The 19,417-nt window shown below is 47.1% G+C and overlaps 1 protein-coding gene across 1 annotated transcript in view; it reads left to right on the top strand.

The window, feature by feature from the left end:
- LOC144734829 (BDNF/NT-3 growth factors receptor-like) overlaps positions 1-19,417 on the top strand; it is a 280,911-nt gene that overhangs the window by 121,659 nt on the left and 139,835 nt on the right. The window contains exons 8-11 of the mRNA XM_078617227.1: positions 4,235-4,546; positions 7,193-7,216; positions 7,595-7,650; positions 8,167-8,269. Of these exons, the coding sequence (XP_078473353.1) occupies positions 4,235-4,546; positions 7,193-7,216; positions 7,595-7,650; positions 8,167-8,269 (495 nt within the window). The remainder of the gene's footprint in view (positions 1-4,234; positions 4,547-7,192; positions 7,217-7,594; positions 7,651-8,166; positions 8,270-19,417) is intronic.

The following is a 19,417-nucleotide window of genomic DNA, read 5'->3' as shown; positions in this document are numbered from 1 at the left end:
CGGCGCAATTTCTTCACGAGCAAAAATCTGTGGGCTCGCGCTCGCATTTTATTTTTTTGCACAACGCCGCTCTGGACCCAGCACCTGCTGTAGCGGTCTGGCCAAGCTGGGCCCCACGGTCCGCGCGGCGAGAATTCTTAAAACGTTTCCGCTCTCGCAGGAACGCCCCACGGGGGTTGGTTGGCAACGCAGGGCAGCGGGTGGAGGGTTTACCGGAGAATTCGAGGCCCCGACAGAGAGGAGGACGCACCATGGTTTACGAGAGGAAAGGGCGGCAGGCGAGAGAGAGAGAGAAAGCAGAGAAAGAGCTGAGAGAGAGAATGAAACGAGGACGAGCAGGGAAAGAGAGCGGAGAGGGAACGAAAGTGGAGAGAGCGAAATCAAAGGGAGGGGGCGAGCTGAGTGAGAGAGTGGAGAGAGAGCGAGAGCGAGCGGAGAGAGAGTGGAGAGAGTGAGCAGAGAGAGTGAGCGAGAGAGTGAGCGAGAGGTGGGGGTTTACATAAAGCAAAGTTATTTTAAAAAAATTACGAAATCATGAACGAAGCAAAGTGCCGAATACACCGAGCATCGTATTGTTTCCACTTATCGTAAAATAATAATAAATAAATAATTAAAAAAGAGAGAGAGTGGCAGAGAGAGCGAGAGAGCGAGAGAGCGGAGAGCGAGAGAAGGGTGCCGATGAACGTTGGGTGTGAAAGAGCGGCAGTGCTCGAAGAATTTACATTCCACGCGCGACGACGGGCGCTGAACGCGCCGCTGCGCTGCGGTTCTGATTTATTTATGGAGGGCATCATTGTTTGCAGGAGGAGCCAGAACGCCTCATTCCATAATTCGGAGACCTCCATCGGGGGCATTGTCACGGAGTGCGTTGCCGCACGATGCGAAATGTTATCTTTTCATTCCCGTCTGTGTTTTTTTTTATATGGCCATGTTTCTGAAAAGAAACCGCTACTTTCGAACACCCTGTCTGTAATTAAGTTTGGCCCATTTATTAGTGGATGTGTGTGTGTGTGTGTCCGTGTATTGCTTGTAAACGGAGGCCTTCGAGGCTCAGTATCTTTGAAAAAGAGCTACGTTGCTCAGTGGATTCCTCTAGTCTAAATAAAGATTCTGATTCAATAGGCAGCTAAGGAATGAAATGTATATGTAGAGGGTCCAAGGTGGGCATTCGTGAAGAAACACAGTCCATTTACCTTTCTATAATAAAGCCCCAAAGTGAACATCTCAAATTAGATGAGTTATACAAATAGAACAAAAAATATTTCAATTGATTTTTTTGATCTGGTTAAAATGACCAGCAAATTTTCTTCTGTAAGGAGGAGCCAAGGATGTCTACGGAGGAGATGGAGCAATGAAATCGGTGTATGTGAGGGTTGCTTAGTCCATTACTACATCGCGGTATCCAACGGTAGATAAATAATGGCTGTTGCTGCTGCTGATTATGATGAATTTGCCATAATATAGTTTTTGACAGGACCCCCTCATATTTTAAAACGCCAACTGGCAAAGCCTCTCCTTTTCAAAGTGGCCATTTAATAAACATTTATTTGTTTAACCAAGCACTACCAAAACTAAAATCCACCCTGCAGTCAGAAAAAAAAATAACAACGTAATAAAGCATTGTACGTTTTTGTCAAACACGAGCATACGTGACGGTTATAGCCTCCAGCCAAGTGCCCCATAGGCAGAGCGAGCGGCTCGCAGTTGTAAGGTTGCGAGTTCAACTCCTGGCCGAGGGGGTTGACTCAGCCCATCATCTCTCCAGGGTTGGATAAACAAGTTCCATAATTTCGATTTAAAGCTTTCGTGACTGCAAGGATTCATCTTCTTGGTTCTTTCGGTAAAGTCACGTGACTTTACCGAAAGAACCAAGAAGAAGTTCCATAATATAGTTTTTTTTTTGGGGTCAGATCGCGTTATTTATAAATGTGTTGTAACCCTCCACCACCCGACACGGCCAAACAGTAGCGGTGGAGGGTTACGACACATTTATAAATAACGCGATCTGTATTATGAATAATATTGGTCGCGAAAGCCTACGTGTTAAATTAAACAAGTTCCACTTTGTTGGGAAAGCCAACCGTGCCTGTCCTGCGAATGACTCCCCTCCCCACCCCATCACAGGATAGAACAAATCCCAACTGCTGGCTCTTGCAGGGCTCTAAACAACCTTGAGCAGCAGGCAAAGCACTGAGACTCTCTGCTGATAAACGTCCACAGACATTTGGAAAGCTGAAGCCCGTCGCAGTCTGCCAGAGCATTGACGCAGTTTGCAGGCCGAGAGGCAGACGGAATATATTACAACCGCGGGACACAGTTAGGCTTGTCGTTTCTTTCAGACGGAAACAGAAATTGAAGTGACCACGCACGCCTCGGCGACTTTGTAAGCACGGATTTAAAGTGCAGCTTGCCTGCGTGGCCCCGTTTTACTAGGCGCTCGGCCGTGGCGTAGCCGATGTCCATTGTGACGTGTGTCCACGTTGCCATCTGGACGTCATTGACTCGAATCCGGATAAGATCTGTCGAGCTAAATGCCTCAAAGAAAAACAACAGAGGCCCCTTATATATATATACTAGGTTGTTGCGGCGCCCCCGCACAACCACAGCCTGCGGCACCTCCCAACAACCACAGCCTGCGGCACCGCCCTACAACCACAGCGTACGGCGGCCCCCAACAGACTGGTCAAGTAAATCCTTATGATCCACTCGCACAGCGTGCGGTGGGCCTTCATCCAGCAGTGGATTTAAGCACCAAAAAAACTCGAGTACTAATGTAATGGACGGAGCACGGATCTCCCTCAGGGCAGCAGTGGACAGAGCACGGCTCTCCCTCTCACCACAACAATACGAATTGGGCCGCTCGCGGTCACGTGACGCACTCCAACCAATCCGGGGGCGTACATGTTTTGGAGGAGCGCACCTCTGGTTGGCTGCTTGCCCGCAGTCACGTGACACGCTTCAACCAATCCGGGGGCGTTAATCACAGTCACAGAAGGACATATCTGGGCTATTATATAAGTGTATTTTTTAAAGGGCCAGAAATCGATCGAAATGACTCTCAAGACCTAAATCTTGATGAAGCCCTCTCGTCGTGGCCAGATTGTCGCCACCATCAAACGCGAGAATTAGAACTGGTTTAAAGACCTTTCTGTCCACAGGAACCTTGATACGTTATTTTTGTTTGCGCAGACAAGCTGCACATTCGGTTGGCAATGTACATTCAGGGCTTAATTTCTCACTCAATATCGTCCGGAATGCTGCTAGGCTTGGATTGGAGTTGTGATTATTGGTGTAAGGCACTACCACGAGAGCACAATGTACACCTATCCATTAGAATCCTACGTTATTGTACCATATATTGCTATGCACCGTCGCTCAGAAGTATAATGAGGACAAATTAAACCGGGGTTGTATGTGGTATTGCAATCTAAAAATATATGCATTACGCTTATTAACCCAGGAAAGCCTCACTGAATCTCTTTTGTAGTCACGTGTTTGTAGTTTTTGTAGTGGTTGTGCGATGTCGCCGTTTTTAATCCCGAAGATTAATTTGCAGTCAATGTTTTTAAATCCTTGGGATGTTTGGACCAATACCAGATACATTGTGCTCTTCCGTCCGATATGAGGAAGCCACTGGGGCTGTGCACTCCTTGAGTCCAGATTGAAAACTCACTTCTGTAGAACAGCTTTTAATGTCAATTTGTTGTCCTTTCCCCGCACACCTCCGATTAGCACGGTTGGCTACGCACGGTGCGAAAGAAGATCAACATACATTGTTCTTTGTTTGCCTTGAGGTACGAACGTTACCACTGGGCGCCACGACGTGCGAGATTTGAACTCCCTCGCCTATTGGCAGGAGGTCGTCGGTTCCATTCCCACCCAGACGCCTGCATATTTAAGTTGGTTTGTCTCTGTCTCTCTCTCTCTCTCCCCCCATGGTTGCGTGCATTTTTCTCCAGGTCCTCCGTTTTTTTCCCCCACCCACATTTAGAAGCAACTTTGTGCGTTCAGACTACTTGGCTGCTATACATTTCCCACGTGATGATCGGCCACTCCGTTGGACTATCATTTGTGACAGCCAAGTTGCTTCTGAAAAACGAGCTACGCAGCTCAGTGGGCCTTACGTGGTGTATATATAACAACAACAAATCGAGCACCGTTGCCACCACCGCTACACCGTCCAGTTAATGACTGTCACTCTCTCTCTCTCTCGCGTGCCCGCTCTCCCGCGCAGACAAGCCGCGCATTTTCGCGCTACACGCACCCCAGAGGGACCACGCCTGGTGCATCCCGTTCTCGGTGCGGGGCAACCCCATGCCCAAGCTCAGCTGGCTGTACCAGGGCGAGCCCCTCAACGAGTCCGACTTTGTGGCCACGACCTACACGGAGAAGCCGCTGTTCGAGGAGAGCCGCTCGGACGAGATCCACGGCTGCCTGACCCTCGACCTGGCGTCGCACCACGACAACGGCAACTACACGCTCGTCATCAGCAACGAGCTGGACCGCGACGTGCGCACCGTCTACGCTCACTTCATGGACGCCCCAGGTGAGCGGGCGCGCGTACCTCGAGAACGCCTAACTCCCACACCGCAAAGACTTCCATTGCTGTCGTTTACCGCCGGCTACCTCGTGCTCCGGCAAAAAAATGGGCGCCACGGTGGCGAGATGTTAACTTCCCTCGCGCGGCGTGCGGGAGGCAGAGGTCGCAAACGGGTTTTGATTCCTTACCCGTATCCGTACCCAGCCGCACCAGGGTCGCAAACGGGTACCCGTACCTGGCCGGGTACGGGTACCCGTTCCCTACCCGTACCCGTACCTTACCCGAAATGAGTGACAAACGGTTACTCACCAGTGACTCACGGCCTACCCGTACCCGTACCCGGCCGCACCAGGGTCGCAAACGGGTACCCGTACCTGTACCCGGCCGGGTACGGGTAGCCGGGTATCGGGTAGGGTACGGATATCGGGTACCCGGATGCGACCTCTGGCGGGAGGCTCGTGGGTTCGACTCTGACCGTGGCGCCTGTAAGGTTCGGAGTTTGCTTGTCGACGCGCCCTTCGCGGACGCAGCGTGTGTGCGTGCGCGTCGCACACCCGCGATCGCGCAACGAGAAATCGAGCGTTCTCGCGTGTATCGTGCGCTTCTCCGTGATGAGTTGTTGTTGTTGTCCTTCCCCACGACCATCCGATTAGCGCGGTGGGGCTACGTACGGTGCAAAAGAAGTTCAACGTGCGTGCATACATACGTGTCAAAATGGATTGCCAGCCACGATTTAAATTTTGTGTTTCTTGTAAAACGGCGTGTTTTATCACTCGTACTTCTTATGCCGAACCTTACAACCTTTTTAAAATTCTTAATTGGTTAAAACTTTTTAAATAAAACTTTTACATTTTTAATTATATGATTTCTTACCTTTTTTTTTATTTCACTTGTATTATTCATTTATTGGCCTATAACGTGTCATGTCTGTCACGGAAACGGTCTTTTTTTATTAATGAAACTTGATTTAAGAGCTTCTTCGCTCGCAGGGTACTTCAAAAGAAACTGAATCTAAGCACGTGGGTTCGTCCAGGGAAGTAAATTTTTTGGTTGTTGGCGGTACGGAATGCCGATCTCGTGCAGTTGCGTATATACGTATGTTGAACTTCTTTCGCGCCGTACGTAACCAACCGTGCCAATCGGAGGTGCGGCTGCGGTTCGAACCAATTTCTCCTGAACGCCCTTATCATCACTCCTGCCCACAACATCCTCCGTCCACCCGAGGATGGATGAACAGAGCTCTTGCTTATAAATGCTTTCAACTTTAATTCATAATCCACGTAGCCTCGAACACGACGCTGCCATCTGTGCGAAACGGACGTCGTTAACTCGAATCCGGATATGATCGGTCGAGCTAAATGTCTCAAACAAAAAGAACAGCGGTCCTTATATATATTAAATGGCCAGAAATTGTGTCGTAGTGTGTGTCGTAAGCCCTCCTCCACCTTACACAGCCCATTTATAAACGTGTCACGTGCATCAAAAACGTGGCTAAATGTATGGCTGCTTTTGCAATGTGTCGTTGTTGTTAATCTGGTCGTTGTCGAGCAAATCTCGCAACATTTATACACGGGAATGATGTTTCGATGGAGATCAGACGCAGCATCGTCGGGTTGTGAACAGGAGCTCAGAGCTCGAGGGACAACTTTTATTCATTGACTGCGTCAGGTGGAGGAACGTGGACGAAAAACACATTTGTATTACGACCAAACCGAAAAGAATTTGATTATGAATAATAATATTCATATTCTTGGATCTTTAGGTTAAGTCACGTATATGGGTTCAATGAAAATAACAAAAAATAACAAAAAACTACGACGTTTCAATCGCAACACAAGCGCTTGTATTGCGATCGAAACGTCGTAGTTTTTTGTTATTTTTTGTTATTTTCTTTTAACCTATCTACGTGCCTTTACCGAAAAACCTAGAATATGAATTCCTGCAGTCACGAAAGCTTTAAGTCAAAATAACAATAATAATAATATATTGGTTGTCAAAGCCCACGTGTAAACTATGAGGACCTCCATTACCAGTGGCAAAATATAGTAGTAGGTTTTTACCCTTTAAACTGGTACAAAAACTGACACCTTTATACAAGGCATCATGTTTGCAATAACCACACCCGAGACAGCTTTCCTTAGAGCCTAGTCGCCATTGGTGTTGGACCAGATGACGCCAAAAGGCGTACAACTCAAAAACAGCGCACTATCAGAGTATTGAGAGCTCAGGGTAAGCATTCACACTATGAGACCTCCTTTAGTTTAAAGGGTAAAAACCTACTACCCACGTGTAAAGTTATCGTATGACTGGCTCGCTTGTGAACGCCAACTGTGTGATGTGGACAGTAAACTAACTTGGCCATAGTCAAGTTGCTTCAAGCAACGGCAATCTGCGGGTGGCTCGGTCTCGGTTCACATTTATTTTCATTCTTTGGCAGACGTCTTTACTTTTTCTTTTTGAATGGCAAGATTCGTAAACTGGATTTCCATCGAGTGACTTTCACGCGTGGAGTTTCTTTTCCTTCACGCGTGAATTTTTTTTTTGAAACAAAAAAAAAATGTTTGAAAAGTTTCAGCGAGGGAATTATAATAAAAAAAAATTCTTTATTCATCATTTTTTTCTTTACAAACTGTATTCATTTTCATTTAACAGATATTCTTCCAGATGCTTATTACGGTAAGCGCCTCAGCTGTTCACACTCATTAAGCGCATTAAACCTGTGGCGTGTTTCAACCTCACTCGACATCGTGTAAAACCAAAAAACACTGTTTCGCATCGACCACAGGGTCTGTGTATTTACAGCCAATCAGCTACGCACACAGTTTGATTGCAAATGAGAGCACGGGCAATACTTCTGAATTAGCAGCAAATACACGGCAAAGTGCATTTGTCACCCGTGCAAAAGTCTCTCGCGGTGTACATCTTGTGTAATGTGACAGCCTTATGTGCGTGTATATATATGCTCACACACACACAGTGACCCAACGGCTACATTCATTATGATGCATACATGCTGATGTTGCTGCTGTGTACTCTTTTATGTATTACTTTCAGAGGATGTCACGCAACCGTACAATGAAATATCGCGTGTCGGAGAGGATTCGTTTGCGGTAGGTGTCAAGATGGGTCGTAAATTTGGACCAATTAACATTTCGCACCCAACTTACCAGAGGTGTGGACTCGAGTCATGTGACTTGGACTCGAGTCAGACTCGAGTCATGAATTTGATGACTTGCGACTCGACTTGGACTTGCATAACAATGACTTTGTCCCACCTATGAGATGTGGACTCGAGTCATGTGACTTGGACTCGAGTCAGACTCGAGTCATGAATTTGATGACTTGCGACTCGACTTGGACTTGCATAACAATGACTTTGTCCCACCTCTGCAACTTACCCAACCAACCAACCACCGATATTTACATCTCACGTTTAAAACAAAATACATGTGCTACTTGCGGGCAAGAACTAACGGTGTTACATGACCTGGATGTGCGATTTCACGATGAAAGAAAAATTATCCATTGTATTTAAGGTGACGTATTGTTCAATGGCCCTTATTGATAACGATGATTTTCTGCTGCCAATGATGATGATGTTCACAGTTGTTTTGTTTGGCTTTCAGGTGTACATCGCTGTGAGCATCGCCGCGTTTGTGTGCATTCTCTTGGCGTCTCTTCTCGTCCTCATCAACAAGTACAACCTGCGGAGCAAGTTTGGAATGAAAGGTACATTTTTTAAAACAACGAATTAAACAAATAAACACACACAGAACTGTGCAATCTTGATATACGATAACCTGTTTGGTCCTGCTGGAATGTGCCTAATTAATTACACTGGTCAACAACAACAAAAACATTTCTGGCCTGGACTTTTGCAGCTGTTTTAGACTAATTTTAGGGTGCTGATTCCAAATCTGATCTCAGATTTGCTCTAGCACATCTCATTTTATGCTATCGGCATACCCCATTTTCATTGATTTTACCCGAAATTAACTCTGTCACTTATGATTGCAAGTTGTTGCGAGTCAGTGGCTGCTTTAGTGTTAAAATATTGTGCTGTATTTTTAGGATAGTGTGTTTATAATATAATTTTATGTAGATATCCACATTTATTTAATATTTTTCTTCTGTAGTTTTTATTGAAAATTCAATATTTTAAATCTCAAAAACCTGATGTTATAGACAAAAACTGATGCCAGATTTGGAATCAGCACCCAAAAATTACCTTAAAACCGTTGGAATACCTTATGCCATAAAAAGTGTGTTGACCAGTGTTATGAATGTCCCATTTTAATTACCTTCATATTTCTCGATATTTAAATTTTAACCAACTTTTTAACGGTGGTAGGGTGTCCCACAGGTTGGCATTCAGTCTGGCCCACAGGCTGGCCTACAGTCTGGTCTACAATCTGGCCCACAGGCTGGTCCACAGGTTGGGCCACAGGATGGCCCAGAGGCTGTCCCAGAGGCTGGCCCACAGGTTGGCCCGTGGGGCTACTGTATATTTGGAGTTTGCGTGTCTCTCTCTTTACCGTGGTCGCGTGGATTTTTCTCCGGGTCCTCCGATTTTTCCCCTCCACATTTGAACCAACGTCACGTGTTTCCAGTGTCCGGATGCTGTACGTGCTAAGAAGCCACTTTGTTGAGATATGATTTGTGATAGTCAGGTCGTTTGTGAAAAAATTGCGATATTGCTCAGTGGACATTACCTGGTAAAATACATTAAAACATCGGTTTATTAATGCAGTGTCGGAGGGAGCACTGTCTTGACGGTCTGGGGTTTGGTTGCCCGAAGTTTCCACTGCCTACTCACAAGCAGCGAATTGAGAGGGACCTCAGTTGGGTCACCGATCACTGCACCCAACAACAACAACAAATCCCCCATCGCATTAAATTCGAAATTTTCATTCAATTCAACAATTTGCAACTCTGATAATAATGAAACATGCTGGTTTGATCAGCGTGGGATGAAACTCCTTGCCAAGCTCATTAAATGCGTGCCCTCTATGAGTTGAAATATAGGCTCATTGAATTGACTTTAGGTTTGGGATTTGAATCGAAATTGATTCACAGTGGACGTTCAAGATCCCCTGAACGGCATTGGCAAAAGGAGGCCACTGTGTTCCAGGGGGTCGGGGTTCCAAATGTTCTCAATAAAAAAAAATGACACGTCACAAATTAGTCAATTGGGATAAATGCTCACAGCATGCAAGCAATCATCGCCCCCTACTGGCAGACCAATACCCCCCATGTCACTCTCGCAGAGAGACCATATCCTTGTCTCTTGGATTCTCACTTGATTTAACGGAATACACTCGAAAACTTGGAATGTAATTGGGTGGAAAAATACATTAAAACTCAGTCCAAAACAAATTAGTGTTTCCAAGCTGCAAGAGTTAAAAATAATGTAATTAACATTTCTGCACCTCAAAGTGCCGTGAGTCCAACTGAATCGCAAACGTTGTTCCTTTTCAACGCAACACTTTTATTTATAACACGTAACACAAAGGGGTAACTGCCCCTTCACCAGATACAGCCTAGGGTGGTGACCACCCAGCTAACTACTCTATACAGAGGAGTTACTGCTACGAAGGGTCGGACCCTCACTCGGGTCTCCGACCACGTGGTTGCCTCGTAGGACGAAGAGCTTCAGCTTGAGACGTAGAGCTTCCAGCTTGTAGATGTTGAGCTTCCAGCTTGTAGGTGTTGAGCTTCCAGCTTGTAAATGTTGAGCTTCCAGCTTGGAGGTGTTGAGCTTCCAGCTTGAGACGTAGACCTTCCAGCTTGTAGACGTTGAGCTTCCAGCTTGTAGATGTTGAGCTTCCAGCTTGTAGATGTTGAGCTTCCAGCTTGTAGATGTTGAGCTTCCAGCTTGTAGACGTTGAGCTTCCAGCTTGTAGATGTTGAGCTTCCAGCTTGTAGATGTTGAGCTTCCAGCTTGTAGATGTTGAGCTTCCAGCTTGTAGATGTTGAGCTTCCAGCTTGTAGATGTTGAGCTTCCAGCTTGTAGATGTTGAGCTTCCAGCTTGTAGATGTTGAGCTTCCAGCTTGTAGACGTTGAGCTTCCAGCTTGTAGATGTTGAGCTTCCAGCTTGTAGATGTAGAGCTTCCAGCTTGTAGATGTTGAGCTTCCAGCTTGTAGATGTTGAGCTTCCAGCTTGTAGACGTTGAGCTTCCAGCTTGTAGATGTTGAGCTTCCAGCTTGAGACGTAGACCTTCCAGCTTGTAGACGTTGAGCTTCCAGCTTGTAGGTGTTGAGCTTCCAGCTTGTAGATGTTGAGCTTCCAGCTTGGAGGTGTTGAGCTTCCAGCTTGAGACGTAGACCTTCCAGCTTGTAGACGTTGAGCTTCCAGCTTGTCGATGTTGAGCTTCCCGCTTGTAGGTGTTGAGCTTCCAGCTTGTAGACGTGGAGCTTCCAGCTTGTAGATGTTGAGCTTCCCGCTTGTAGGTGTTGAGCTTCCAGCTTGTAGGTGTTGAGCTTCCAGCTTGTAGATGTTGAGCTTCCAGCTTGTAGGTGTTGAGCTTCCAGCTTGTAGATGTTGAGCTTCCAGCTTGTAGGTGTTGAGCTTCCAGCTTGTAGGTGTTGAGCTTCCAGCTTGTAGGTGTTGAGCTTCCCGCTTGTAGGTGTTGAGCTTCCAGCTTGTAGATGTTGAGCTTCCAGCGTGTAGGTGTTGAGCTTCCCGCTTGTAGATGTTGAGCTTCCAGCTTTTAGATGTTGAGCTTCCAGCTTGTAGGTGTTGAGCTTCCAGCTTGTAGGTGTTGAGCTTCCAGCTTGTAGATGTTGAGCTTCCAGCTTGTAGATGTTGAGCTTCCAGCTTGTAGGTGTTGAGCTTCCAGCTTGTAGATGTTGAGCTTCCAGCTTGTAGGTGTTGAGCTTCCAGCTTGTAGGTGTTGAGCTTCCAGCTTGTAGATGTTGAGCTTCCAGCTTGTAGGTGTTGAGCTTCCAGCTTGTAGATGTTGAGCTTCCCGCTTGTAGATGTTGAGCTTCCCGCTTGTAGATGTTGAGCTTCCAGCTTGAGATGTTGAGCTTCCAGCTTGTAGGTGTTGAGCTTCCAGCTTGTAGATGTTGAGCTTCCAGCTTGTAGGTGTTGAGCTTCCAGCTTGTAGATGTTGAGCTTCCAGCTTGTAGGTGTTGAGCTTCCAGCTTCTAGATGTTGAGCTTCCCGCTTGTAGATGTTGAGCTTCCTGCTTGTAGATGTTGAGCTTCCCGCTTGTAGGTGTTGAGCTTCCAGCTTGTGGAATGCAGCGACCCCGGTCCCTTTCAGGGACCCTCCTTATATCCCCCTACGGTCGGGGCTGCTCCGCCCTCAACCCTGCCCGCCTTCTCGAGCATTCTCGTTCTCTCTCGATCTTTCTCAAGAGTTCTCCCTGGACACGTGACCACCCACTAGCCTCCCCACCTGGGGCCCCTTGTGTGGACTCTCCAGATCACGTGTCTACGGGGTCAACCAGACAACCAGAGTGCCATGGCCCGGGGCAACCCTGCCCCTGGGCTGACGCTCACCCACTCAGTCCCCCTCGTGGGAGCCCCCACCACACACTGTGCGTGGTGCCCGCACTATCCCAGTGCTCACCAAGCCCCGCTAGGGCTGATGTCACACACAGCCACCCACACGGTGTTGTCCACAATGTCGGAAACATCGAACGGCACTGCCCTTCCGGGCCGGCACCACACAGTGACATCCTCGATGTCACTACAAAAGCATAACTGTGGCATGACCTCAAATGCGCTCTGTTTGTTGCTGGACGTTTGGTCTTTTGGACCTCTGAGCCGAGTACTCGGCAAACTGTGATAACACTGGTCAACACACGTTTAAGGTAGTTTTGGGGTGCTGATTCCAAATCTGGCATCAGTTTTTGTCTATCACATCAGGTTTTTGAGATATCAAAGATTGCATTTTCAATAAAAACTGCAGAAGAAAAATATTAAATAAATGTGAATATCTACATAAAATTATATTATAAACACACTATCCTTAAAATACAGCACCATATTTTAACACTAGAGCAGTCACTGACTCGCAACAACTTGCAATCATAAGTGACAGAGTTAATATCGGGTAAAATCAATGAAAATGGGGTATGCCGATAGCATAAAAATTAGATGTGATAGAGCAAATGGATTCAGCACCCTGAAATTAGTCTAAATCAGCTGCAAAAGTACAGGCCAGAATTTTTTTTATTTTTTTTTGTTGACCAGTGTAATAAAACTGACGGCAATAGCGCAGCGTGAATGCAACTGGGACTGTGTCCTGGGATGTCATTTAGTGGACTAATTGCTCTTGCTGCTGTGAAGCTTTGTATCCGTACATCGTTTTGTAACGCCTCCGTTGTGATGACTTTTGTTGTTGTTGTGTATACCTTTAGTTTGTATGACAATTCTTGATGTGTTTACCCGTTACATTTTTTGGTAATTTTTCCACTACGGGTTTCATTTACTTAATAATAATAATTGCTATAAATAGGAGTTATCCCTTCATGCGATTAGGCGTATCATTAATGCACAGCTGTGTGAGATGCAATTAGCATGAATTACGCTGTATAAAACTAAAATTATTATTATAATTGAGGGGGGGGGGGGCAGAGGGGGGGGGGATGGAGGGGGGTAAACAGCACATATAAATTACGGAGAAAAAAAAACAATGGAACAAAAATAAATTATCCCCCCCCCGCCCTGCCCCCCGCATTTAAACCGTAACCACTGCCACTTATTTACTCGCTTTGCGAACGTGCTGGCTCGCAACCACAACGTGAGCGATGACGTTCGTCTGCGGTGAGTCAGCGTGCCCCCCCCCTCCCCGTTGCCGCGTCGCAAAGGGTTAACGCGTCGAAAATGAGCTCGGCAAATGGATCCTACTGTTCGCCACAAGTCCGGCGTCTCGACTTACACGCACGCCCGTTCTGCAAGCAAATGAGCCTCACCAAACTGGATTACGCATCTGTTATCCGCCGCCTTCCCTCCTACACCCTCTCCCCCGCCACCAAATAAAATGCAAATCCCATCGACGACACGACATTGGAAATCCACTCCCGCGTGCGGAGCACGTGTGTCCACGTGGGTGTCCATCGTGATTTATATGTTTGTAACGCGAACGGTGTTTCGCGGTGCTCGGTGCACGCCAATGTTATCCTCCCGCAAACCTGTGCCCAAATTGCCTGGCTTGTGCGCAACGCCCGGTGACAGTCAGTAACCCAAACAGGCCCCCCCCCCCGGTTTGCGCGAGGCTAGCTTAGCATAAAGAATGCGAGTCTTGACAGCGGTTTTGTCAACGCCAGCGCTGGAAAGGCAAGGGCAGCTTAAGTGTGCGCGGTGCTGATCGCAACACCCTTTCGTGTGCCGTGCGGTCCTGCGAATCAAACTTGTCCGAACAGTCTGTGGCCTTCATCCCAGCGCATGGGGGAGACAATGGCCTTGTAAGGTATCTCTGGTATGCAGGAGTTCGTGGGTTCGATCCCGACCCTGACGCCTCGAAATTTGGAGTTTGCATGCCTCTCTCTCTCTCTCTCTCCCCGTGATCGAGTGGATTTTTCTCTGGGTCCTCCGGGTTTTCCCCTCCACGTTTAGCATCAGCATGCGTTGAGAGTATTTGGCTGCTATACATTTTCGTTGAGCTATCATCTGTGATGGCCAGGTCGATACTGAAAAAGAGCGAGAGAGCTCAGTGGGTCTTACCTGGTAAAATTAAAAAAAATAGTTTATAGTTTAGTTTAGCTCTCTGTTGGTTATTTTTGTAATTAATTTGGAGACATTTACCATAACGTGCAGGCTGGCGCCGTGGTTAGCACGGCTGAGCTGCGAACCGAGCGCCCCCCGAGTTTGATTCACACTCGCCACATCTGTGGCGAGTGAGATACCGCCCTCCCCCCCCCGCCCTCTAAAACCAACCTGCAATGACAAGCGTGGAGAAGTATGATGCAAACGACCAAAACACGGCCGAAGGAAGGGCTTCATCTAGAAGTAGATTGACGAAGGGTAGTGGATTGTTTGTATCAATGCCACACTGCAGTTGAATTCCACGCGGCGTCGGCGTTGTTTGATGGTAATGTGTGCACGTGGGTGTGTAGCACAGCAGCAGCTCCATCTACCATACTCGTTTTTGTAATGCTTTAAAATATATATATATACATTCGATATCTGTTTGTTACGAGGGTTACATTGTACAGGTATCTGAAGACGATTGTAATATTTAGATAGTATGTACGTTAAATTTGTTGTTATTATTAATACTACAATATCCCATCCTGGCCAAAACGATTCCATGGATTCCAGAATCCCATTAATTTACTTAGGTTAAGCCTATATGTAGATTTTACTTCTTTTGCATCGTATGTAGCCAACAGTGCTATTATTTGTCATACACTGCCTCACCAGGAGAAGGCAGTGCAGCAAGTGGACTAATCGCCATCGGTTTCTATCTGTACAGGGATAGAGCGTTTCCCCCTCACGCAAGGCGTGTGTTCCCTCCAGGTGCTTAAGTTTCCTCCTCCCACGTGGTATAAATGGGCTGAAAACATCTTAAAAGAGAGACCCAATGTGATGACAGGACCCTCCTGAAATATAAGACTTCCACTCAAGTGTGCCATCCTGGGTGACCAAGTAAATTACTATAATTATTCGGAGGGTCCTGCTACATTTGGGGATCTTTGGACAATTATATTAAACGAAACCATTTTTATTTTACCAGGGAAGGCCCACATTAATGAGTGTCTGACTTGATGTGGCTGAGGGGGGGGATGAACAGCGGTTGTGTGTACAGGTTGGTCCAAATGTCTTTTAACCCCTCCCCCCCCCCTCCCCAATTCAATTGACCCCTACCATTTGTTTTCTCCTTCCATATTCATTTCTGTTTTAAATAAGCCTTATTTTAAAAAAAAAATTACGTTTAAGAGAATTAAATCGTGGAATCACAACACATCTGGATCACGAACCCTTTAGAACAGGGGTGGGGAACCTTTTTCTGCCAAGGGCATTTGGATATTTATAACATCATTCGCGGGCCATACAAAATTATCAACTTAAAAATTAGCCCGTTATATTTGGTCAAACATTTAATTAACTCAACCCCTAATGTGATGGGCTGGAACTGCTTCTCTTTGGCGAGGCGTGTGATGTTAGCTCGTATTGATGATGTTGCTACTCCCAACTGCTTTTCCAGGTTTGCTCCTAGATTTATTGAATTTCGAGTCCCGCCTGCGGTTGCCTTGGCAGGGCCACACCAAATGATTTCACGGGCCTCATACGGCCCGCGGGCCGGACGTTCCCCACCCCTGCTTTAGAAGGAAGGGGCGGGCATTGCCCATAAAGCCTCTTTGCTCGTGGACTATGGGGACAAGGCCCCGGGTCCTGTTAATGGGAACGAGCCGCTCCTCGGGCTGTCCCCGGGACAGCTGAACCCGATTTCCCAGTTGTCATTGAAGCGGAGCATATAAGGCGAGATAAGGGATCTTTGCCTTAATCCATATGCGGTGCTGCCGCCGCGTATATAACACGGAATAAATTTGAAAAAAGATTGCAGCACGCGAACGAACATACGTTGTTATTTGCTTTTGCAAAACACTTCACACCTTGGAAAAAAAAAAACCTCATTGCATGTTAATAGGAAACGTTAACACGCAGCACCTACGCTCGAGAGAGAGGAGTCACTCGACTGGTTTTACCAGAGTATTAATTAAGCCACTCCAATACAACGGCAGGCGGTGAATTGAGTCTTCCTTTGGTTTGCGAGGTAGGGGGGGGCGGATGGTCCCCTAAACAATGAGACTCCTCATAGATAATCCCTTCTGACATCTTCCCAAATAAATTATGGGCCAACTCCAAACGCATCAGCGGCAGCCGCTAAGCCTTTGCGCCCTCCCGAAGGAGGAGGGGGGGTCCACAAGAACACAAAGCGAACCCGAGCTAAAGTTTAAGGGGACCCAAGTGGCTCAAGGGACCCCCCCCCCGGGGATTCACGAGGTCGGAGAGAAATATTTGACGAACCGAGCAAATATCGCAGCTCAAATTCCGAATCCTAATCAACAAAACAAGACGATGAAATAATTTGTTTTGTTAGACAATTAATATACATCTTCTTGGTTCTTTCGGTAAAGTCACGTAGAAGGGAAATAATAAAATAATAAAAATAAAACATAATAAAATACAATTCTCACGACGTTTCGGCCACAACGCAAGCAGCCGTCCTCAGGTGAAGAGAATTGTATTTTATTATGTTTTATTTTTTATTATTTTATTATATCCCTTCTACGTGACTTTACCGAAAGAACCAAGAAGATGAATCCCTGCAGTCACGAAAGCTTTAAATCAAAATTAATATACATTTCGTTTCTCGATCTTGACCGCGTCGTATATCTATCTCTCATCTCTGCGTGTGTGCGCGTGTCAACATTTATCTTATCTCACTTCATCTCTATGTCTCGTCCATATCCCCCTTCTGTCATCTCACGACAATGCTGATTTTATGAAGTGAAAGGGGTGGGGTGGGTCTCCTCCCCCCATTAGCTGATTTTGACTTCTATATTTGGGGGGGGGGGGGTGTGGCAGAGGTTCCCTTTGCCCCTCCCATTAAGAATCGCGGGTGCATTAAACACACGTGATTATTGATTTATTTAACATCGTAATTGTAAATTATTGAAACTCAGTAAAGGTGTCCAATTTTGGCGGGGCGTTTCCTCCCCCCGACCAAAAAATAACATCTCCTCTCAGGGCCCAATGGACAACTACCACCACCATCATCACCATCACCACCGTCACCACCACCACCATCTCCACAACCGTCTTCCTCCTCCTCCTTAAAAAAAAACAAATGTAAACAGACCAACACGGCGCCATGTAACCTTCATCCCCGTTACGCAAATCTCATCCACACCTCGGCGATCACCGACAGCGGACGAAAGGGAGCAACAAAAAAAAACCACAAAATAAAATGAAAGAGACTGCGGCTCAGCTGTCGCGACTGAACTCATTGGCCGCTCGCGAGGCGATTTCTGCTGCGCCTGAGTGGGGGAGGCGTCTCTCGTAAGCGTCGCCGGCCGGTGACGAGCCATTGAGCCTTTTCCTTTGTTGCCAAGTGTTTGTTTGTGCAGACACGTCTGGGCTTTGTGGCAACGGCGCTAAAAATGAAAAAAGAAAAAAAAGGTGCGCGTGAGATTTGGCTACCAAATTTTTATTTTCTCCCGAACCTGGCCCGGCATACTGAAGTGAAGTGAGCGCGCGTAATGAAGGCATTTGTCAGTGACGGTGAAGAAATTAGCCTGATTGCTGTTTGTGCTCCTAATGGCTTTCCCGTGGGCTGCTTAAATAGCATGAAAAATGCCTCTTCCCTACCCACCCCCCACTGTTGTAATTATCGCCATTATTCTACTTAAGCAATGACCACAGCCACAGTTCATAAAACATATTTTTACAATTATTAGTATGCGCGCTGGCTTAGGCAATAATGCACATCTGTCCGTGTGTTGACAACTTTGCTGGGCTACTGGGAGCTGATGTGGGTTTTTTTTCACCCACGTGGGTTGGTGACGTCTTCCTTAAGCGCACCTCGCACGAACAGTGACGTATGTCACGTCATGTCACGTGGTGTACGTTGAACTTCTTTCGCACCGTACGTAAGCAACCGTGAGTAGGTGAGTGTACGTTAGTACGTTGAACGTCTTTTGCACCGTACGTAGCCAACCGTGAGTGGGTGAATGGGTGAGTGAGTGGGTGAGTGTATGTCTTGTACGTTGAACTTCTTTCGCACCGTACGTAGCCAACCGTGCTAATGGGAGGCGCGGGTGGTGGTGGTGGTGGGGGACAACAACGATGATCTGGTGGAGGATTCGATGGGAGGCTGGTGGGGGGTGGAATTTGCCCGGGGTGGATTCGCCGAGACGAATGCGATTTTTTTTCTACCCCCCCCCTCGCCCCCTCAATATGTTTTATCTGTCGGGCAACATCATTGCAACGGGGGCATCTTTCATGGTTTATATAAACACATCGACTGTTGGGTATTGCCTAAGACATGTAGACTCTGGGGACCCAGAGGAGTGGTGGGGTGGGGTGGTGGTCTCATAAGAAAGTAAAGGTTACAGCCATACACATTTTTTGCTCATGCCCATCAATCTCTATGGGTGTTGGAAAAAGTGCTTCCACTACAGAGTTACCCCCCCCGCACCCGCCGCCACCTCGAGAGCGTGATTTGGTCTACTCTTCCACGCCGGTTAGAAGTCTCGGACGACAGGGGATTACTCGCACGCTAACCCCATCGGAATCAAAATATTTATACTGGAGGAATCCGATGACCTATGAAGCTTTTTTGTTACAGATGTCCAATAGGGGAACGGGTGTCGGAACGTGACATCGCACACAACGTCCGTGCGGATCGACAGACTGCGCTGAACCCATATTTTTGGTTCTTTCGGTAAAGTCACGTAGAAGGGAAATAATAAAATAATAAATGTTTTACATAATATAATAACATTCTCACGACGTTTCGGCCACAACGCAAGCAGCCGTCCTACGTGACTTTACCGAAAGAACCAAGAATATGATTCCCAGCAGTCACGAATGCAGTGAACCTGTTCACACTCCTGGGCGGACAGATTTAAGAACCCTTTTCCCCCCATCGCATCAACTGCCGCGACCCGCAGATGGATTAGAACCGGCAACGCGCCGGATCTCAAGTCCAACTGCGCTCGCCGGCATTGCCCGGTTCCATCGAAAACCGAGCACTGATTCAGGGCGGCGTCTCTAGGACAGCGGTAGAAATAACACATTCCTGCGGAGGGAGCTGGTAGGAACGTTGGGTTGCTCGGTCAATGGCCAGGGTCAACGGCGGCGTGGTGTATTCCGCAAATATGCCCGACTGTGAGGGCGGGCACAAGCCGGCGTGAGTA

The sequence above is a fragment of the Lampetra planeri genome, chromosome 53 (assembly GCF_965212315.1).
Source record: "Lampetra planeri chromosome 53, kcLamPlan1.2.h2, whole genome shotgun sequence".
NCBI lineage: Eukaryota > Metazoa > Chordata > Hyperoartia > Petromyzontiformes > Petromyzontidae > Lampetra > Lampetra planeri.
The sequence above is the reverse complement of the archived record's forward strand: the minus strand, read 5'-3'. Positions and strand labels throughout refer to the sequence as shown.